The sequence below is a fragment of the Protopterus annectens genome, chromosome 6.part0 (genome assembly GCF_019279795.1).
Source record: "Protopterus annectens isolate FY-2018-M chromosome 6.part0, PAN1.0, whole genome shotgun sequence".
Lineage (NCBI taxonomy): Eukaryota > Metazoa > Chordata > Ceratodontiformes > Protopteridae > Protopterus > Protopterus annectens.
The window spans coordinates 1,400,424,024-1,400,448,137 of NC_056737.1; the positions used below are offsets into that span (position 1 = coordinate 1,400,424,024).

General features: G+C 39.9%; 1 protein-coding gene across 1 annotated transcript in view; it reads right to left on the minus strand.

The window, feature by feature from the left end:
- Positions 1–24,114, minus strand: part of MAP3K19 (mitogen-activated protein kinase kinase kinase 19) — a 387,232-nt gene that overhangs the window by 339,091 nt on the left and 24,027 nt on the right. The window contains exons 2-3 of the mRNA XM_044074941.1: positions 23,895–23,935; positions 21,230–23,683 (exon numbers count right to left, since the gene is read on the minus strand). Coding sequence (XP_043930876.1) covers positions 21,230–23,683; positions 23,895–23,935 — 2,495 coding nt within the window. The remainder of the gene's footprint in view (positions 1–21,229; positions 23,684–23,894; positions 23,936–24,114) is intronic.

Here is a 24,114-nt window from a genome sequence, read left to right on the forward strand (position 1 = left end):
CCAACAACATAACCAGCACCCATTCAGGGCTAGTTGTTCTCTGGTTTACAATATTTATGTGAGTTACTGTCCTATGGCCTTTCATACTTCTCTATCAAGGTTAATTTATTAGCCATTTCAGCATGTCTGCCCAAGGATCCTCATCTTTCAATATATTTTCATGTCAAAATGTTTTTGAAAGGGGTTTTGAATAAGATGCCTCCAAGAAAACTGTCTCCTTCTTGGGATCTTAATTTTGTGTTAGAAAAGCTAACAGTTGCTCCATTTGAACCAGATAACCTGGCTGAATTGAGGTTCTTAACATGCAAAACAGTTTTATTGATTGCTCTGAGCTCTGCAAGAAGGGTATCTGAGTTGCAAATTCTTATGCTGAGTCAGTCCTGTCTCATTTTCCACAGAGATGAGATTTCTTTGAGAACTAATCCTTTTTTATGCCTCAAGTGGTATCAGAGTTTACTTTAAGCCAAACTATCCATCTCCCAGTTTTCTCTCCAGAATCCAGAAATGAGGGAGAAAGGGATACTTTATACCCTGGATGTCAACAGACAACTCATGTACTATCTTGACAGAACTAAATCTTTCAGATCTTCAGATCAATTGTTCATTTCTTGTAACAGTAAGGAGTGATAACCTGTGTCAAAACAGACTATTTCCAAATGGTTGTCTAAGGCTATTTCCTTTTGTTATACTCACCACAGCAAAACTATTCCAGGCAGGGTCAAGGCTCACTCTACAAGAGCCTTGGCTTCATCTATGGATTTTTGAAAATGTCTGGATTCTAGAAGTATTCTAGAAACTGCAACTTAGTACTCTGTCCCTATTTTTATCAAAGCACTATAAGCTTGATTCCTTCTCTAGGTCTAGATCAGGCTTTGTAAGAATCATTCTCTAGGGGCTGTTGCACTCTTTTTAATCCACCTCCCAAATGTAGTTAGCTATGGTAATCTACCCATATAGTTAAGGCTACCGCAGCAGTGACCAATATGATGAACATGGTACAGCTGTGTAAGTAAAGCTTACCATAATAGTAGATGTTTGATTGATCCCTGCTGCAGTAGTTGTTCCATTCCTCCATCCCTCTTGTTTTTTGGTGTGTTGTTTATCCCAGGGTTTGATTATTTGTTTTTTGTTCTTCCCATCATTGTCCTTTCAGAGCTCAGCCTCCCTGGCTCTTTTGGCAGGAAAGGATCTGAACGGCTTTGCACCCAAACTTATCTGTTAGTCTGTTCAACTTGAGGTGCCTGGAAGATTGGGTGAGTGATGGTGCCCTGAAGCTTTGGAAGCTGGGTGGCTGTTATATCCTTGGTAGGATATAACCCATACAGCTAAGGCTACTACAGCAGTGATCATTCCAACATCTACGGTTATGGTAAGTTTACTTACATAACTGTATTATACTTATTCTGAAAAGGTGGAGAATGACTATACCCATTCTGGCTCCTGTCAAACAGAGCCTTCACAAAGCTATGAAGAGGAGGAAGAAGGGTGAATGGTGTAGTTGCTTGATGGCTGTGAGGCAGGACACAGAACTTGTGACTGTAATCTAATGGTGGGATAGTCCAAGCAGATGACCCTCCACTTGACAGATGGCAAAGCCAGAGACAGAGATGGGATTATTGAAATGGCATGGACTAACTTACCCTACTGTGTACGTCTGAATGTGTACATTCATGTTTGCATTTTTTGCCACTTTTTTCATAAGGTTCCTTTGGCTTCTGGTGTACATTAATGCGACCTGCTGTTCTAGAGAAGTAGTGTATGCAGGATAGAACTGTCTCAGTTTATTACTACTTGTGTGAACATTTAATGATAAAGCACTTTGAAACCATTGCAGTGGTGTCTACTTTTTGCCATATTCCCTGACAGCTCAGATTCTTGTCTGTGTTTAAGAACTGCAGGACTAGACTTGACAGTGAATTATAGTTTGTCTGATTTATCTTGGGTAACTGATAGCCAAATCATGTTACAGTAACAGGATTCATCATTATTTTACTTTATTTTCATTGTTATTTTACAGGGTCATGGGAGCTGAGCACAGATTGAGTCACTCCAGAAAGTTGTAGGTATCATGTGCCTTACATCACCACTTCTGCCTTTGAGTCAGAGGCAGTAAGAAACACTGTCAAGCTGTCATACAGCCCAACATGTCTGTGTACCATCTTATTTTTGATTTGGTTTGCTAATGATGTTGCCTTAGCTATTCCTTTTAGAATGGCTGTCAGGCTGTATGGAAAATATATGTAATAAATTCAGAGGTTGCTCTAAAATAAGGAAGAATGGAGTTTTCCCTAAGGATTCAAAAATATGTTTATTTATTTATTTACTACTTTACTGTCATTATATTTGATTATATTTGGAAACAGTTTACAGATAATATACCATTAAATGTCCTCTGTTTTACCTTGCTTGATTGACAGCAAAGTACACTTAGAGTACTTCCACTGCTATATGCAAGATTAAGTGAGCAGATAACATATCACATCATGCAAGATATGCACTGATTTTTTTTTCGGAATGCAGCCATCATTGACTATGTTATTGTTTTTTTAAAGCATTTAAAAGTGTATAATACATTCTGAAGCAGCACGTATTATGAAGAGGAACATTTTTTTCAAGAGAATGAAAGCATCAAAAATATTCTTGCAAGTTTTAAAGTATTTGTCCTAATTCTGTATTTTAATGCTGAATGGAAAAAAGTTTCTCCTTAAAGTTTCATATTAAGCATCAGTGGTGGGCATACCTTAGTCAACATACAGTACTTTGCCAGTTAACGACAGTTAGTCTGACCATTGAGTCTGTGCCTAAACACTGCCTAGGTAATACTATGGCAATTGGGTGGTCATCAGAAAACAGAATCAGTACACTACTATTAGAACTATATGATGTTAGAAAGGCTGCAAATCATGCAAAAGGCTAGGACAATGATAAGAACACTGAGCCATACATGGAGTACACACACCGGTGACTCTTGGTATCCATTTAAATTGTTTCATAGGTTCATAGGTTCATAGGTTGGTACTAGGCTATCAGCCCTAGGGCCTATACAAGCCTAGCCATAACAATTCCCTGGCTATTTCTTCCCACATTATTTACTTTCCTGGACCCCTGTCTAGCAGGGCGACTGACGTGATCCCTGGGGTGAATTTCCTTTCTCCCATCCAATCGTCAAGGTTCCTCTTGAAGAGGTCCAAAGAGGCACTCTGCTTGACATGTATGGGCAATCTATTCCAGAGTCTGGGGAGTCTCTGGGTCAGGAACCTATCCCTCCAGCATGTTTTGTTTATTGTGATGACAAGGTTTAGATCCCTGGAGCGTGTAGCTCTGAGGGATTGGGATTTCTTTAAGTGTAGCATGTCCAACAGCTCTGGGTTTGACATGGCCTTGTATGTTAAGCAGAGATCGCCTCTGAGTAGGCGATGCGACAGAGTATAGCTGGAGTTTTTAAGGCGGTCAGCGTGGGGCATCTGCTTTAGGCCTGTGATTCTTTTAGTGAGGTATTTCTGAGGCCTTTCCAGTTGTTGCAGATGTCTTGAGAGGTACATACCAAATGGGGCATTGTATTCTATAATGGGTCTAATGAGGGATGAGTACAGTGGGACAATGACCTCCTTTTTTCTGGATGAAAAGCCCTTCGTGATGAGGTGTGCCACATAGAAGGATTTCCTCACTGTTGTGGCGATGTGGTTATCGAAGGTGAGACCACTGTCCACCTGTGTCCCTAAGTCTCTTATCACACTTTCTGTGTTTAGTGTACTGCCACCTATATGGTAATTCATGGATACATGCTTTTTCCCAAAGGGGATAACGATACATTTATTGGCATTGAGCTTGAGCCCATGGCTCTGGCACCAAGCATCTGTTTCTGTAAGGCCCTTTTGTAGAGTATCCACATCATTTGGGGATTCAATAATGGCTCCCAGTTTGCAGTCATCTGCAAACTTTGTTAGCCAGAGTCCCTTAGTGTTGACCTGTACTTCAGAGAAGTAGATGCCAAACAAGAGCGGCCCCAGGACTAAACCCTGAGGTACTCCACTTGTCACTTGTCTGGAGCTGGATTTGGAGTCGGCTACTTTTACAGTGTGGGTTCTATCAGTAAGCCATTTAGCAACCCATTGGGTGACATAGGGATTAATACCCAACTTAGTAAGTTTATCTATGATTCCAGAGTGGGGATGGTGTCAAAGGCCTTGGCAAGGTCTAGATAGGCTGTGTGGACCACCTTACCCTTGTCCATGGCTCTGGAGACTGATTCAAAGAAGTCAATCAGGTTCAGGAGACAGGATCGGCCCTTCACAAACCCAAACTGGGTGGGGTCCAGTGTTTGAAGGTTGCCAATGTCTTTGTTTATAAGTTCCATGATAATAAGCTCCATGGCCTTGCAGATAAGGCTTGTCAGACTGATGGGACGGTAGTTTCCGGGATCCAAGGTGGATCCCCCCTTGTGGATTGGGATAACTGTGGCTCTACGACACTCAGTGGGCACGAAACCTTAGGTGAGGCTATGATTAAACATGACACTTAGGTGAGGTGCCAGTTCATATTGTAGTTCATGTAGTACACAGCCCGGGATGTCATCTGGTCCCATGGATGCTGTATTCTTGGCTTTAGAGAGTGCGTTTTGTACCTGTGTGGCCGTTATTACTGGAATTTGGCAATCTTCCGGTATTGAGATGGGCCATTTAGGGGTGAGAGGGGTGAAGTTGGCACTGAACCGATCTGCCAGGATATTGGCAATATCCTTTGGATCAGTATATTTATTGCCATTCTGTTTTAGCTCAGAGCAGATCTGAGCATTGCCATTTAGATTCTTGACATAGTTATAGAATGCTTTGTGGTTGTCTTTGGAATCTTTGGCAATTTTATTTTCATAACTAGCTTTGGAGGATTTTATGAGGCATCTCAGTTTCTTACTGAGGCTAGTAAGGAGTTTTGCATCCTGGGATTTTCCTCTTTTCTGCAAAAGTTTCTTCCTTTTGTTGTAAAGTTTGTTTATGGCAGGGGACCACCAGATTGGCTTCCTTTTTTTGATGAGAGCATTTTGGTTCTATTTGGGATGGCGATTCATGCATGAGTGGATGTGCTCGTACAGTGCCTTAGTGTAGGATTCAGCAGTTGAACTTTCAGTTCCCGTCTGCATGGGTGTCATGAAGTTTGTCACTTCTGATTTGTGTACCTTGAAGTTGGCTTTGGAGAAGTTTTTATGGTGGTTTCTTTACTGGGGGGGGGGGTGGGATGTGGATGTTAAGGGTGATTAGCTTATGGTCAGACCTGACTAACGAGGGGGTGACCATAGGTATGGAGCATTGATTTGCCATGTTGGTAATGACCAGGTCTAGGATATTGGAGCCCCTGGTGGGACTATGGATTAGTTGATCCAGGGCGTTGGAATTTATGAATTCCAAGAACCGTTGCGCAAAGGTGTTGGGACACGAGTAGTTTTCCCAGTTAATGGCAGGGTAGTTAAAATCACCCAGTATTAGGGTGTTTGGTTCTATCTTAATATTTTCCAGTATGTTTAAAAAGGTGTAGTGAGAATCTTGGGATATGGTGGGGGATCTGTAGCAATTTGGATTGCAGTCTTACCTAGTGTTAGTTGCACTTGGAGAATTTCAGACACATTGTGTTGGCCAACCAGCCTGGTGGTGTGAATATCCTTGGTGAATATTGACACTCCTCCACCTTTAGTGTTTCGGTCCTGGTTTGGTGGCCAAAAAGTGTGGTAAGAGTTGTAGCCTGGTATTGCAGGGGTGCTCTCTGGCGCCTTGAACCAGGTCTCAGTTACTGCACAGATATCAATGTTCTCCATTTTTAGGAGTGCCTCGAGAGTGCATTTTGAGGTTTAGACTTCTAGCATTGAGTAGCATTACCTTCAGATTTTGCATGCTTGTACCTGTTACGGTGGTGGTTTTGTCCTTTGAAGTTTGCCTAAAAAGGCACTATAGGGGTGGCAAGAGCCTTAGCCAGTAACCTGAATCCCAGGGGCGACAGGTGCAGACCATCTCTGGCAAAGCATCGTGGTCTGTCAATCATGTCATCCCAGGCAGACAGATACTGAATCCCCTTTGAATGACACCATAAGCTTAGCCAATTGTTGAAGTCAATCATTTTATCCTTGTATTGTGGTATCATTCTGGGCGAAGGCAGGATGCTACTCAGGGCTAGGGTCATACCTGCCTGGGCCACATGATCCGAGAGCTCTTCCATGTCTCTTTTCATGTAGTCCAGAGGTGCCTCAAGTCATTCACTCCAACATGGACAATGACAGAGTCATATTTGTACTTGTTGTGGAGTGACTTGAGTGCATGCGTTATGTGGCGGATCCTGGCACCCGACAGGCAGCTGACTGTAATTTTCTCCTTATTCAACCTGGTGAGAGGGACATCAGTGTGCGGACTATAGAGTCACCTATGACTAAAGTGTTAGATACATTGTCTTGCCTTAAGGGCTGTTGCTGGGTGGCACACTGGTGTTGTGAACTATGTGACGCATTGGTTGTGATTGGTGTTTGTTTGCGTTTCAGCTTCAGAGGTCTTTGTTGCTTGGGCAGGTTACAGTTAAGGGCCTCTGCATATGTGGATTTAGTGTTGCTATATGTGGGTGTTGGTGGTACGGGTTTAGAAGGGCTATGTGTTGCTTGAGGTGTAGTGTGGGTGTTAACCTTCTCCTCTTGACTGTTTAGCACAATCTTGGGTGGAGAGAGCTTTGCTTCCATTTTGGCTATGTAAGTGCATCTCTCACAGGTTGTAGTGTTGGGTGGTAGGAGGAGAGGGTTGTCTGTGTACATGAGGCAATTGCTGCATTGCCCCAGTATGCCCAGATTCACCAGGTGGACAGGAGAAATCACCGGAAGCTGACCCTTGGACATGCCTGGTTTGGGGCTTTTTTTTTCTTCTTTGTAAAGTGCAGGAGCTGTTTCCTTAGCAATGTACTTTGCAATTATAGGCTGTTTAGTGCCTACTATTAATTTCTCCTTATTAACAAGGAGAGTTCAGTGTTTGTATGAGTTTAAGGCTTCCTAGTGCTTTCCAGCAGGTATTAGAGAAAGTGCTAGTCACAGGGATGCTTAAAGGTAAGATTGAAAAGAATGCACTCTGCAGTGTGCACTAGAGAAGTTAGATGTGAAAGTAGGTAACTTGAGTTTTACCTATTTAAAAAGTTAAGGTTTAGTGGAGAGTTACTATTTTTAAAACATCAAGATGGATTGAAAGGGGTGGTCACTTTTGTAATTTGGTACTATGAAATACTGTAGGATGGCCAATAAATTTAAATAATTGAAGGGGTGGGATTTCAAAAATGATGATTTTGTGATTACTCACATAAGCCAGTGAAAGTAGAGAGAAATGAGATATATGGTCAGATTAACATAAGAGCCATGTCAGTATGCAAGTAAAATAAGTCTATTGTTTGTAGCTTTGAACATAACATGCACCATAGTCTACTAAACCCCCTCCCCCATAAAATATTTGTTTGTGCTTGGCTCTGAGACAAAGATGCTGGTTCTTAGCTCTGAAATCTCTGTACTACACTTTGAAAAAAATCACATGTAATAAAAGAATGTCTTGTTACTTAGAAAACCTCCATGAATGAAACTACAATTCGGAACCTGCTAAGAGTCAGTATAGCATCTGCTAATTTACATAATGCATGCTCCACCCCCTACTTTTCCTTCACCGTCTGGCTTAACTACTTTGGAGACTGCCTGCATGCTAAAAAAGGGCATGGGGAAATATTTCCAAAATGTAAGCCTGGTACTTTGATTCAAGATATCAGCATCAGCAGCCATCTACATCTTTCAAGCCTTGCGATATTCACAGTTCTTAGACTGTTTCAGCTTTAGATATTTCACACAATGACATAACTAAACAGGTAAGCCTTACTGCTTCTATTTGCCTATAAGTATACCACTGAATAACTAAAATATAAAGGGCCAACATGGAAGCATAAAATGGTTTGAAAGTCTTATAGTAAGTTCTGAGTTCCACTATTGCAGGCAGACACTGATATGCCATATGGCACCCACGGTATCCACTTATACCATCCAGGTGCCTGTGGCAGCAGTGATATGACCCACCTCAGAGTTGCCATCCAGACTTGACATGCTGGAGATACTTGTGTCACTGAATTGCAAGATGAAACAGAAAATTCATAGTCTTCTGAAAATGGAAAATTCCCATTCCCTCTGAAATGTGGAAGAGGCAGGAAGAGAACTCTCTGATGCTGTTATAAGGAGGAAGCCTGTAAAGCTACACTGAAGAATATATTGCGGGCATATTCCAAGAGCTCTGTGGAGAGTATATAAAGCCCCAGGGGAGCTGTTTCAGGAAGAAGACTTAATAGCTCCAATAGGTTTCCATCTAAGACCATGTCTGGATCCTATTGGTCCTTGTTTATGTTTCCTGAAGCTGAAGAAAACTCAGTGGAACAGTCATCTACAGGTAGTCCTGAAGGATAATCAGGACTAACATAGTGGTGCCTGCAAATTCTTCCTCTTAGCAGACTTAACTAGCACAGCCAGGAATACTGCCTGATCCTTGGGATCTTTTCTAAATGTATGAGAGAAAGGAGGAAACTGAGAGCATCATAGGAACTCTTTATGGTGGCTGGTACCTGTATTTTCATCTTGTGGTCTTCCATTATATCCTGTACAAAAGGACCCCTTACTAAATGGGAACATCAAAAGTAACATGATTCAGCTGATCATTATCAAAAGATAGCTGAGACACATCATCCAGTGCCAACACATTTCCAGGCCTGCTGCAGCATCAGCACTGCCAAAATTAATGCAGGCTATATGGTAATTGCTGAAGAGCACATCATAAGGATATTTTTACAGAATGATCCCAGGACTTTAGAATGAGGCAGCTCTGACAAAATTTCCATAAAAGAATACTGGAATTGGGGCAAGTCAGACTGACAATTCAGTGACTTAACCCCAAAGTGGAAGGGGAGAACACCCTGTCCAAATCTTTTTGACTGCTTAAGTTGTGGCTAATGTGGAAATGTGATGGATGTACTGAAACCTATGTTGGACAAAAAAAGATCATAAAATAATCTGTTCCAGGTTGCTACAGCTGTCACTCCACTGGGGGGTTGTACATGACATCTGTCTTCTTAGGATTAGGACGTATCACAAGTTGCATGCTTCCAGTTTACAAAAAAATGCATTCTTCAAGAAAGATTCCATGGGAAGGATAATGCTAGTTTCCACATCATTCTTAATTAAACACTTATTTAGCTTTTTTGGGGGTGAAAGGCAAGGAGCTAAATGTCAGTCCTTACAGACCTTCATGAGTCTGAGAATCTCTGCAATGGAGGGGAAATTATATGGGGATCAACAAGGAGTGGAAGCCTTATCAATTCAGATACCCTTCCCAAGGAGGGACTGAACAAGAGGAAGAAGCTCCCCTATCATTAACTCAACAGATTAAGCAGTTTATGCTCACCCACCTCATGAGGCAGTCAGTAATTGTTATTTGATCAGCAGGTGCAAGGGAGTTGGATACTAATGCCTGGAGTAGTGCATGATAGATTTGTTTTATAGGTTCATAGGTTCTTACTTAGCTTATAGCTAAAGCAGACCATCAATATGGTCAGCCACATCACCCATTACTGGTGAGAAACTAGCAGTGCCCACCTTTAAGGAGACTTACTTCACATATTTCTGGTGAAAATCTGTGACCATCTATTCAGTCAATCCAACATTTAAAGATTGTTAGGGATATACACTGCTTGATAGGTAAAGCAGCCTATTTCAGAAATGTGGTATATACTGAGTTAGGTATCTGTCATACCATCTAGTCTTGTTGATGTGACAGTGTAGGTGGAGATCTCTAGAATGGATGTTTACCACTTGTTATATTTAGATGAAGGAGTTCAAACAGTGCTGGGTCATTCATAGCATGGAAAGCTAATCAAAGACCACCTCCCAGGAGTCTGTATGACACTGAGCAGAGCAACAAATCTTTTAGTCTATCAGAGTAACTAAGAGTACTGACAGCTGAGATCTTTTTATTGAGGAAACTTTGAGGTCTCTCAAGTTGGTTTAAGGGTTTGGTGAGGTACAGGCCAGACGGTGTGTTATATTCAATGATGGGCCAAATAAGGGATTAGTAAAGTGGAATTATAATTGTTTTGGACCTTGATGAGATGCCACAAAGGATAAACTGTGAAAGGTAGAAGGACTTTCTAACCACCACAGAGACATGGTAGTCAATGGAGAGTCTGCTATGAACATATATATCCAAGTTCCTGATGTCAAATTTAAGTGGAATGTTATCTATATTGTAAGCAGTAGTGATGCTAGATTTACCAATGGAAAATATGCTGCATTTCTTGGTGTTAAGGTTAAGCCCATGATTAATACACCAAGAATTTGTTTGGTCCAGCTCTTGCTGGAGAATTTGAGTATCAAAATGGGATTTGATAACCGCCTCCACTTTGCATCAGCAAACGTGACTATCCAATTTCCTTGATGTCATCTTTATGTCACAGAAATATATAATAAAGAGGAGGGGACCCATGAGAGAACCATGTAAGACACCACTAGTGAGATTTTCCTTTTTAGAGCAAATACTGCTAACATTACCAGTATGGATTCTGCCAGGCAGCCAATTACCAATCAAGGAAACTATGTATGAGTTAATGTTGAGTTGGGAGAGTTTGCCAATAATCTCAGCTTAGGGGATAGTATTAAAGGCCTTGGCAAGATCTAGATAAGCAGGGTGTACTGCATGCCCCTTATCCACAGCCTCAGTAGCCTATTCAAAGAAGTTATCCAGTTTGTGCACACAGAGTTTGTATCTTTCAAAGCTGAACGGATGTGTATCCAGGGATATAAGGTCACCTATATCATTAATTATTCGTTCCAAAGCCTTGCAAATAATTCTAGTGTGATGTACTGTGTTGTAATTGCCAGGGTCAGTAGAGGGACCACCTTTATGCAATGGTACCACAACTGCCATTCTTCACTCCTAGGTTCATTGGTGAGAACTAGGCTAGCTGCCCTTGTGGGCCATTTTAAGCCTAGCTAATTTGCCTTTTTGTGCTTGAATTAAGCTATCGTATTTGATTAGAGATTGGCCTTACCCATTTCATGGTCAACAATTATATACATTCTTTTCTAGCCTTCCTACTATTTACCAGTCACTGGAAAACCTGAACAATTGCTTCTTAGTAGCCAGTTTGTGATTAATGATACTGCTTTGCTTCTGGTGAGAGAATGAGCAGACTGTCATTGTTTCCTGCTAGTCTCTGACTGGGCACTGTGTATGGGATGTCAACAAGTGGTCTGGTTGTAGTTTTAATTAGAACTTCTTCAGAACCTTTGTGGAGTTTGGCTGTCTATTGCATCCAGCTGCTGTAGCTTCTATCAGGTATTGTCCAAGAGAAAACTATAACAAGTATACTGAACCCAGCAACATCTGAGTTAAAACTGCTACTCAGGAAGCAACTTGGGATTAAATCCTCTTGAGAGAAGGAGAGAAGGAACTAAGGATCATTGGTTCCGAGCTGCATGCAGCTGTGTTAAGATCAGCACTTTTTCCACTACCAGACAGATAGCACATCCAGTAATCAACCCCAAATCTCATAGGCACTACTCACTCAGCCATGTTAGGAAACACAAGGAAACCATGGCTTTGCACTTTCCAACTGTCTCTGTAGCCAGCTTGGTTAAAATGGACATCCTGTTTACTGGCAATCATCTACTACTTAAACAAACTGATACAATGTGCGAGTAATGTAGTTACTTAATGCTACTGGAGGCAAAAACCCTCATGTGAAGATACTACAAATACCAAACAGATTGTCATTACCACACCACACTAAACCTATCAAATATAGATCAAACCAAACACATAAACCTACAAATGCTGAGGATGTTAAAAGTAATATACTTAAACCACAAAGGCATCTGAAATCTAACCTAAGAAACAAGCACCCTCAGCAGCCTCACAAAGACAGGACACAGGCAGCATCCACCTTGAAACATGCATTTAAGTCACGGTGTCCATACTAGTTAGTTAGGATAGTAATCAGGAACTCCTCCACATCAAGTTTACCAATAGCAAGTCCCCTTATCACATCATAGCTAGCTACAGGAACCCCTCTGTGTTCTCTCAGCCCACAAATCCTACCTAATTAGTATAGAGCCTCTATGCTTTAAGCCAAACACCTTTCTCCCAGGGTACTTCAGCTGTCCCTCCATTAACTGGAAGACATATGCATCCTCTAATATATATGCCCAAACAGTTCTGGACTTCATCAGTATAAACTCTCTGGGCCATTTAATCCATACCCAAACAGGGGTGATAAAATCCTTGACTTGCTCTGCATCCTACCAATTTTAACTCCCTCCCTCCCTGGTCAAATCAGTCACATTCACCTTAAGAGTAAAGCCAGAAGCATCCTGCAATGCATCAGTATTCAGAGATTATACCAAGGCTAATCTACTGAAACTGAGTGATAAACTGAATAAATTCACCATTCCTTTTCAACTTGATGTCCCCATGGCTTAGGCAGAATCCTTTATTGCCAAATTCCATGCATATAAAGCTGCATAAATGCTTCTCTCACCCTCCAAAGTAAATATAATGCCAAATTCAAAAATAAATCCTTGTGGTTGAACCCAAATATAAACAGGCTTTATAATAAAAGAAGAAAAATGCACTTAAAAATAAATGTAACTCTCAAGATGCAAAAATAAAGCTCTTGATAAACATAACAGGGAGCTCTGGCATCAAATCAACCAATGCCAGATATGTGGTAACAATGGCCACCCAGGTAAAGGACAACAAAACCTTCTTTAACTAACTTAGAAAACTTACAAACAATGCTCAGCAATGCATGGAGCTAATAATAAATTATATCACAAACTCAGACCCAGAGGACATAGTCAAGCTACTAGCAGATACATTTAGCTCTAACTTCACTCTCTCTGCCCTCCTACATTCCGAGATCTCCTACTCACAGCTACACCTTCCCCTCACATCTCCCATGTGCAAGTTCTCAATGCACTATCAAAGGAGATGACCACTGCTTCTTTGAGGCCAGGCTGCTTACTGTCTAGCCTGAAACTGGACCTGTCAGACCCCCTACAGAAGCTAGTCAGTGTCAACCTCCAAGTAGACTTAGTTCCACATAAATGGGGATAGCATCAAAGGTGGGACATCAACTGACCCAGGAAGTTATAGGCCTATAAATCTGACCAGCCTCATCTGTAAGGTTATGAAAAAGATCATTGTGAAATTAATAAATAAGGACATAGGTAATATACAGACTCTTGACTCAAGCCATTTTGGATTTGTCAATGGCAGATCTTGTCTACTTAACCTGGTTAACTTCTTCAAGAAGGTTACTGTAGCAATATATTCACAGTTCTTAGACTGTTTCAGCTTTAGATATTTCACACAATGACATAACTAAACAGGTAAGCCTTACTGTTTCTATTTGCCTATAAGTATACCACTGAATAACTAAAATATAAAGGGCCAACATGGAAGCATGAAATGGTTTGAAAGTCTTATAGTAAGTTCTGAGTTCCACTATTGCAGGCAGACACTGATATGCCATATGGCACCCACGTTATCCACTTATACCATCCAGGTGCCTGTGGCAGCAGTGATATGACCCACCTCAGAGTTGCCATCCAGACTTGACATGCTGGAAATACTTGTGTCACTGAAGTCCAAGATGAAACAGAAAATTCATAGTCTTCTGAAAATGTAAAATTCCCATTCCCTCTGAAATGTGGAAGAGGCAGGAAGAGAACTCTCTGATGCTGTTATAAGGAGGAAGCCTGTAAAGCTACACCAAAGAGTGTATTGCGGGCATATTCCAAGAGCTCTGTGGAGAGTATATAAAGCCCCAGGGGAGCTGTTTCAGGAAGAAGACTTAATAGCTCCAATAGGTTTCCATCTAAGACCATGTCTGGATCCTATTGGTCCTTGTTTATGTTTCCTGAAGCAGAAGAAAACTCAGTGGAACAGTCATCTACAGGTAGTCCTGAAGGATAATCAGGACTAACATAGTGGTGCCTGCAAATTCTTCCTCTTAGCAGACTTAACTAGCACAGCCAGGAATACTGCCTGATCATTGGGATCTTTTCTAAATGTATGAGAGAAAGGAGGAAACTGAGAGCATCATAGGAACTCTTTATGGTGGCTGGTACCTGTATTTTCATCTTGTGGTCTTCCATTATATCCTGTACAAAAGGACCCCTTACTAAATGGGAACATCAAAAGTAACATGATTCAGCTGATCATTATCAAAAGATAGCTGAGACACATCATCCAGTGCCAACAAATTTCCAGGCCTGCTGCAGCATCAGCACTGCCAAAATTAATGCAGGCTATATGGTAATTGCTGAACAGCACATCATAAGGATATTTTTACAGAATGATCCCAGGACTTTAGAATGAGGCAGCTCTGACAAAATTTCCATAAAAGAATACTGGAATTGGGGCAAGTCAGACTGACAATTCAGTGACTTAACCCCAAAGTGGAAGGGGAGAACACCCTGTCCAAATTTTTTGACTGCTTAAGTTGTGGCTAATGTGGAAATGTGATGGATGTACTGAAACCTATGTTGGACAAAAAAAGATCATAAAATAATCTGTTCCAGGTTGCTACAGCTGTCACTCCACTGGGGGGTTGTACATGACATCTGTCTTCTTAGGATTAGGACGTATCACAAGTTGCATGCTTCCAGTTTACAAAAAAATGCATTCTTCAAGAAAGATTCCATGGGAAGGATAATGCTAGTTTCCACATCATTCTTAATTAAACACTTATTTAGCTTTTTTGGGGGTGAAAGGCAAGGAGCTAAATGTCAGTCCTTACAGACCTTCATGAGTCTGAGAATCTCTGCAATGGAGGGGAAATTATATGGGGATCAACAAGGAGTGGAAGCCTTATCAATTCAGATACCCTTCCCAAGGAGGGACTGAACAAGAGGAAGAAGCTCCCCTATCATTAACTCAACAGATTAAGCAGTTTATGCTCACCCACCTCATGAGGCAGTCAGTAATTGTTATTTGATCAGCAGGTGCAAGGGAGTTGGATACTAATGCCTGGAGTAGTGCATGATAGATTTGTTTTATAGGTTCATAGGTTCTTACTTAGCTTATAGCTAAAGCAGACCATCAATATGGTCAGCCACATCACCCATTACTGGTGAGAAACTAGCAGTGCCCACCTTTAAGGAGACTTACTTCACATATTTCTGGTGAAAATCTGTGACCATCTATTCAGTCAATCCAACATTTAAAGATTGTTAGGATATACACTGCTTGATAGGTAAAGCAGCCTATTTCAGAAATGTGGTATAGACTGAGTTAGGTATCTGTCATACCATCTAGTCTTGTTGATGTGACAGTGTAGGTGGAGATCTCTAGAATGGATGTTTACCACTTGTTATATTTAGATGAAGGAGTTCAAACAGTGCTGGGTCATTCATAGCATGGAAAGCTAATCAAAGACCACCTCCCAGGAGTCTGTATGACACTGAGCAGAGCAACAAATCTTTAGTCTATCAGAGTAACTAAGAGTACTGACAGCTGAGATCTTTTTATTGAGGAAACTTTGAGGTCTCTCAAGTTGGTTTAAGGGTTTGGTGAGGTACAGGCCAGACGGTGTGTTATATTCAATGATGGGCCAAATAAGGGATTAGTAAAGTGGAATTATAATTGTTTTGGACCTTGATGAGATGCCACAAAGGATAAACTGTGAAAGGTAGAAGGACTTTCTAACCACCACAGAGACATGGTAGTCAATGGAGAGTCTGCTATGAACATATATATCCAAGTTCCTGATGTCAAATTTAAGTGGAATGTTATCTATATTGTAAGCAGTAGTGATGCCACATTTATCAAAGGAAATTATGCTGCATTTATTGGTGTTAAGGGTAAGCCAATGATTAATACACCAAGAATTTGTTTGGTCCAGCCTTTGCTGGCAAATTTGAGTATCAAAATGGGATTTGATAACCGCCTCCACTTTGCATCAGCAAACGTGACTATCCAATTTCCTTGATGTCATCTTTATGTCACAGAAATATATAATAAAGAGGAGGGGACCCATGAGAGAACCATGTAAGACACCACTAGTGAGATTTTCCTTTTTAGAGCAAATACTGCTAACATTACCAGTATGGATTCTGCCAGGCAGCCAATTACCAATCAAGGAAACTATGTATGAGTTAATGTTGAGTTGGGAGAGTTTGCCAATAATCTCAGCTTAGGGGATAGTATTAAAGGCCTTGGCAAGATCTAGATAAGCAGGGTGTACTGCATGCCCCTTATCCACAGCCTCAGTAGCCTATTCAAAGAAGTTATCCAGTTTGTGCACACAGAGTTTGTATCTTTCAAAGCTGAACGGATGTGTATCCAGGGATATAAGGTCACCTATATCATTAATTATTCGTTCCAAAGCCTTGCAAATAATTCTAGTGTGATGTACTGTGTTGTAATTGCCAGGGTCAGTAGAGGGACCACCTTTATGCAATGGTACCACAACTGCCATTCTTCACTCCTAGGTTCATTGGTGAGTACTAGGCTAGCTGCCCTTGTGGGCCATTTTAAGCCTAGCTAATTTGCCTTTTTGTGCTTGAATTAAGCTATCGTATTTGATTAGAGATTGGCCTTACCCATTTCATGGTCAACAATTATATACATTCTTTTCTAGCCTTCCTACTATTTACCAGTCACTGGAAAACCTGAACAATTGCTTCTTAGTAGCCAGTTTGTGATTAATGATACTGCTTTGCTTCTGGTGAGAGAATGAGCAGACTGTCATTGTTTCCTGCTAGTCTCTGACTGGGCACTGTGTATGGGATGTCAACAAGTGGTCTGGTTGTAGTTTTAATTAGAACTTCTTCAGAACCTTTGTGGAGTTTGGCTGTCTATTGCATCCAGCTGCTGTAGCTTCTATCCAAGGTATTGTCCAAGAGAAAACTATAACAAGTATACTGAACCCAGCAACATCTGAGTTAAAACTGCTACTCAGGAAGCAACTTGGGATTAAATCCTCTTGAGAGAAGGAGAGAAGGAACTAAGGATCATTGGTTCCGAGCTGCATGCAGCTGTGTTAAGATCAGCACTTTTTCCACTACCAGACAGATAGCACATCCAGTAATCAACCCCAAATCTCATAGGCACTACTCACTCAGCCATGTTAGGAAACACAAGGAAACCATGGCTTTGCACTTTCCAACTGTCTCTGTAGCCAGCTTGGTTAAAATGGACATCCTGTTTACTGGCAATCATCTACTACTTAAACAAACTGATACAATGTGCGAGTAATGTAGTTACTTAATGCTACTGGAGGCAAAAACCCTCATGTGAAGATACTACAAATACCAAACAGATTGTCATTACCACACCACACTAAACCTATCAAATATAGATCAAACCAAACACATAAACCTACAAATGCTGAGGATGTTAAAAGTAATATACTTAAACCACAAAGGCATCTGAAATCTAACCTAAGAAACAAGCACCCTCAGCAGCCTCACAAAGACAGGACACAGGCAGCATCCACCTTGAAACATGCATTTAAGTCACGGTGTCCATACTAGTTAGTTAGGATAGTAATCAGGAACTCCTCCACATCAAGTTTACCAATAGCAAGTCCCCTTATCACATCATAGCTAGCTACAGGAACCCCTCTGTGTTCTCTCAGCCCACAAATCCTACCTAATTAGTATAGAGCCTCTATGCTTTAAGCCAAACACCTTTCTCCCAGGGTACTTCAGCTGTCCCTCCATTAACTGGAAGACATATGCATCCTCTAATATATATGCCCAAACAGTTCTGGACTTCATCAGTATAAACTCTCTGGGCCATTTAATCCATACCCAAACAGGGTGATAAAATCCTTGACTTGCTCTGCATCCTACCAATTTTAACTCCCTCCCTCCCTGGTCAAATCAGTCACATTCACCTTAAGAGTAAAGCCAGAAGCATCCTGCAATGCATCAGTATTCAGAGATTATACCAAGGCTAATCTACTGAAACTGAGTGATAAACTGAATAAATTCACCATTCTTTTCAACTTGATGTCCCCATGGCTTAGGCAGAATCCTTTATTGCCAAATTCCATGCATATAAAGCTGCATAAATGCTTCTCTCACCCTCCAAAGTAAATATAATGCCAAATTCAAAAATAAATCCTTGTGGTTGAACCCAAATATAAACAGGCTTTATAATAAAAGAAGAAAATGCACTTAAAAATAAATGTAACTCTCAAGATGCAAAAATAAAGCTCTTGATAAACATAACAGGGAGCTCTGGCATCAAATCAACCAATGCCAGATATGTGGTAACAATGGCCACCCAGGTAAAGGACAACAAAACCTTCTTTAACTAACTTAGAAAACTTACAAACAATGCTCAGCAATGCATGGAGCTAATAATAAATTATATCACAAACTCAGACCCAGAGGACATAGTCAAGCTACTAGCAGATACATTTAGCTCTAACTTCACTCTCTCTGCCCTCCTACATTCCGAGATCTCCTACTCACAGCTACACCTTCCCCTCACATCTCCCATGTGCAAGTTCTCAATGCACTATCAAAGGAGATGACCACTGCTTCTTTGAGGCCAGGCTGCTTACTGTCTAGCCTGAAACTGGACCTGTCAGACCCCCTACAGAAGCTAGTCAGTGTCAACCTCCAAGTAGACTTAGTTCCACATAAATGGGGATAGCATCAAAGGTGGGACATCAACTGACCCAGGAAGTTATAGGCCTATAAATCTGACCAGCCTCATCTGTAAGGTTATGAAAAAGATCATTGTGAAATTAATAAATAAGGACATAGGTAATATACAGACTCTTGACTCAAGCCATTTTGGATTTGTCAATGGCAGATCTTGTCTACTTAACCTGGTTAACTTCTTCAAGAAGGTTACTGTAGCAAAGGATGAGGGCAAGTCAGTACTCACCGCATATCTAGACCTCACAAAGGCATTCTACAAGACATTCTGCGCCATCCTGCACTCAGTTATCATAGATAAACTATCTCAGCTAAATGTTAATCCCTGTGCAACTCATTGGATAGCGAAGTGGATACAAACAGAACCCAGGAAACAAGGGTGGAATGGTTAACCTCCTCCAAAAGACCTGGTACTAGTGGCGTACTGCAGGATTCAGTCCTTGGGCCACTATTCTTTAGCGTTTACTTCTTTAAAGTCAAAGCTAGTGTTAAGGTTTCATGGCTGATCAAGTTTGCAGATGACTGTAAACTTGGTGCCATCATAAATTTCACCAAGATCCTCTTAGAGAGCCATTCTCAAATTAATAGTCAGTGTCAAAACCATGGACTAAAACTAACAGCCAAGAAATGTATAATATTTATTTATTTATTTATTTTATTTTACATTTGTTGACCGGGAAAGTATTATACATACAATAGTATTATTTAGCAAGCAAGAAGTCGTTTGTAACTATTACATTAACAACTCTCCCCTAAAAAGTGATCCCATAGTGAAGGATCTAGGAACCTTTATAGACAGAGTGGTCCTTCAATTACCGTGTATTCACTATTGTAAGAAAGTTCTTTTTCATTACTTAGCTTATTACTAAGGGTGTGGTGTCCAGGTATAAGTACTGTATGTGATCATTCCATTGTGTTCTGCACTCATCAGGTCAATCACTGTGCATAATGCACTCTTTGGTATGTACCTGTCTAAACAGTAGACACAACTTGAATCCCCACATGTTTTCTTACTAAGAAAATCAAGGGCCAAATCATAAAAATAATGTGGACTGTTTTAAATCAAAGCTTTGTCTTTCTTTTTGGTATTACACAGGTTATTGAAGTGCATTCACTGCCTCACATATAGAGCATCAGCAGACCCTTCCTTGTCAGTCTTACTGCACATTTGCAAGGCCAATGGATGCTAAACACCTTTTCAAAAGATCTCAATCTTTTTTGCAACTTAAATAGAACAAGTTGGAGGGATAGGTATGTATCATAGAGAATACCACTTGTTTGGAATAGTCTTTCTCGCCACATAAAGCAAAGTACTTCTCTTACACTATTCCTGGAGGAACGCTGGGCTAATTAGAAATTTGCCCCGGTTTAATATCCTTGTTCCTCACAGATAGGTGCAACATGTAAATGTTCTGCTCATCTCTGGGTTATTCATACTTAAAATATAAGAGCTAAAAACTTCATGGGAATGTATGGCTAGGCTTCTAAATATCCTCACAGATAAATATCCAAGTAAATATCTATGGACCTATGAGCCTATGAACATGATATAATCCCTTAGAAGCCTATAACATATACTGTACTAATCTATACAGTACTATATTGTAGTATACGACACCACACAACACTGTAATATGCTGTACCATGCTATACAGTACTAAGTTTTATGAGTGAATACAAACTACTGCATTCTCTTTGTCTGCCAATTGGAAGTTGTAAATGCTGCACAGACTGTAAGAAAACAACAAGATTTTTTTTGTGTAGGCTGCACAAAGTAATGATGTTGAGGCATGATTTAAAATCAGACCTGAATGAGCATGCCCCAAAAGTAAAAGTTCCATTGGTTTTAATCATCAACTTCATAATGTTAGGCAAAGGGACCTTCACTCCCCCCATGTTGGTGGGCACAATGTCTTACAGATTCTCTCTAAGTCGAGAACCTTTATTTTGCCACGGCACAATGGAATGTATCCTTGGTCCTCCTTTTCTTCCTTCATTTTAATTATTTGGACATAGGACTAGATATCAATCCTATTTAATATCAATTATCTTAACAATACACCTAATATCAATTCCTGTCCTAAACTACTAGCTTTTCTTTATCAGCTTTGCTGTCACTGCTGAACACACTGTAATGATATTATGACCATTTCTACCTCATGGTAAGTATATTGGCTAGTTTGCTCCTTACATCTTTCATAGGACTTATTTCCCTGCTGAAACCAGCTTACAAATGTCATATACAGCTGCAAAATCAGCAGTGTGGCTTGCTGTTGGGTTGCTTTACTAGGATAAAAATCAATTAAATCTGAAAATGTTGGGCAGAGTTAAAAACAGCTCCTGACTTATAATTTTATCTGTTATTCTTGGCATGTCACCTTTGCTGAATGGGGTGACATAAAACATCAAAATGATTTCAGTGCAGGATTCCCTGTTATTGCAAAAATCAGATTATCATGCTTATCTTACTAATGCAGTGTTCTCATATTTAAACAAAACTTTCCAAGCACTTACGCATTGCTTATCTGCATTGTGGGCACGTCGTGTACCAAGCATATTCTCTTTGAAGGATGAATTTTGGTGCTCTTCAAGCAAACTGGACAATGCCATACTATCATTTTCATCCAGTAAATTTAATTCATCTGCTAGGCAATTTAACAAGTTATCTGTCCCCACACATTGACTGATATATTCGGGAGTCTTTTCATTGTCCTGAGAAACTGAGTCTTCCTTTCCTGAAATCCATGTATTTAATTTTAATGTTATTGAAAGATTAGCCGAGGTATTGTCCTCTTGGCATTTTTTATTAGAAGAAAGGTGAATTTCATCCTCTTTCTCACTTTTACTGACTTGAGGAATTGCACCTGAATTTTGACATGGAACACAATCCATTAAGTGGTCAATATATATTTGAGTATTTTTCTCTTTACTTTGATTGAAAAGACTTTGGGGAAAGTGATGGTCCTCTGCTATATTTCTCATGAGACCTTCACTTGAGGGGTTTAGATGCTGACTGTAGCTTAAAGAGCTAATTGGCTCATAATTGATTTCCCTATTTTTTCTTGTTTCTTTCAAGTTTCTTATACTGGCTGAACTCTCTTCTATTGTGGCTTCCCTGATCACTGATAAATCCCAGTTGTTATTATTAAACTCTTGCAATCTCATTGATTGGCGTTCATCAAATAACCCAAGTGAATTATTTTTTCTACTTTCCATTTCATTAAACACAATTTCAGTCTTAGGAGTTTTTATGTACCAATCTGGTCCAGAAATTATTGCTATATTGTTTCGATTTTCACAGTCCAATAAGTCATGTTTTGTGTGTTTGTGAAGTGTACTTCTGATATTTCCTGGGGTTTTCTTTCCTTTAGCACTTGTCTGAGATTTTGGACGTTTTATTTTGTTCCCGACAAGCTCATTACTATTGTTCCTGACAAGCTTATTACTAGACTTTTGAGTTCTCTTTGGCAGACTTCTTAGAGGTGGAGCAGAACCAGTATCCCTAGGTGACTTATGCTCATGTAAAACAGGTTCCCGAGGCTGTATATATGGTGATGTGGTAAACATTTCACAAATTTCTGGGCCTTTCTTTTCAGAGGTAAATTTTTCAAACATGTCACAGTGACTCAGATTAAGGAAATCAGAATTAGACTGCACTGTCTCAGCAGAAGTCGGAGATTTTAGCTTGCTATGGTTGATTTCATCTCTGTGGACTGCAAGTAGCCCTTGTTTTTTATTTTTTTCATTATTTTTGGTGGATGGTTTTGTTTCTCCTGAAGGTTTCTTTTCTGGCAACTTTTTCACTGCATTGTGGCTTGTTAGTAAAGGCAAAACTGAATGTTTGGAACTGTCCTTGATACTGACTGCTTGTGATTTTGTGTTCTGTGTTGCACTAATCTCTGTAGAAAGACAAACTCCTTGTGAAACCTTGTGACGTTTTAGGGTCATTGCTGATTTACTTTTAGGTCTTGTTTTCTTTGCAATTCCAGGAGGTCTTTTTTTGGCAAAAATATTAAAGCTGTGGTCGAAGTTACAAACCAAATCATTGTCATAGTTTTTCATTTTAGCTTCTGTGGAAGTTAGTGGTTTTCTAAGATGCTCCTGCTCGGAAAAAGTAATATGCACTACAGGGATCAAATTATTGAGCTCATAATGACTTTGTCTGGGTGCTGCTATGTCATTGCCTGCAATAAAACCTGCTTTGGGTTTATTTCCTGGCCATTCTCCCTCAGAATCACCAAGAGCTGGAGAAAGGTAACATTGCAAAGTTTCAGGCATGTTTAAGTATTCATCACAATTTTTTGCATTTTCTCCCGTACAGTTCATTGGAGTAACAAAGGCAGATGAATGCTCTACATCATTGTCACTGTTGCTTACATTGCCTAATTTAGAAGCTGTGTTTCTACCATAATTTAAAGGTAGCATAAGTGAAGATAACTTTAGTTTTCCCTCACTGGCACACAGTATGGCTTCACTACTTTCACTGAATGTATCACTCAGAGTTTTCTTATTTTTTGCTATGATAGTTGTGTTACTGCTTTTGTGCATATCATATGACCTACCAGAAAAATGACTGTGTAACTCACTGTCATTGATTGCAGTTCCATTCAGAAGGCTTGAATTATCAAAATGATTTAAACTGGGATGCCTTTGATTGTCTCTTTGTTCTGGTTTATCATCTGGTTGACAATAAAATGGCATTAAACTGATTTCAGTTTCGGATTGCTGTACCTCAGATGAATTATGCGTTGAACTTCTGTAATTTTGAGGCGTCTCCCAAAAATCTTTACTACATGACATAACGCTGTCTCTGCTGTCACGTACTTGTGCAAAATGTTGGTTAATAAACATTTCAGTAAGATTTCCCTTATTTGCCTCAGAAATTTCATTAAGCAAGGAAGACAAAAGTGGCAGTTTCTCTGGCAAAATTTTTCTAAAGCGATGAAAACTCTGCTTTTTTAACTGGACCTAGAATTAGAAAAAATAGTGTATGTTATGTATGTATATATGTGTGTTTATATATATATATATATATATATATATATATATATATATATATATATATATGTATATATAGACTGGGTAACAAAATTGTATACAACTCAAAGGATATGTAATTATTTGCTAAATGTTTCCAATCTCTTTATATTTTTAAGTGAGGACAAATAAAGATGTTTACCTCCATTGTACTCTCGTTCCCCAGATTTACTGCTGTCAACCCTATTAAATGAGAAGAAAATGAATTTAGATTAAATATTGTAAACATTTTAAAGCAATAAACCTTTTACTGCATATAATGAAATAAGCTATTATTTAAATGTATACTGAACTTAAAGGTTTTTACACTGAAGTGACGCAAACTGTTTCAGTCCTGAAATCTAGCAGAGTGGCGTAATAGT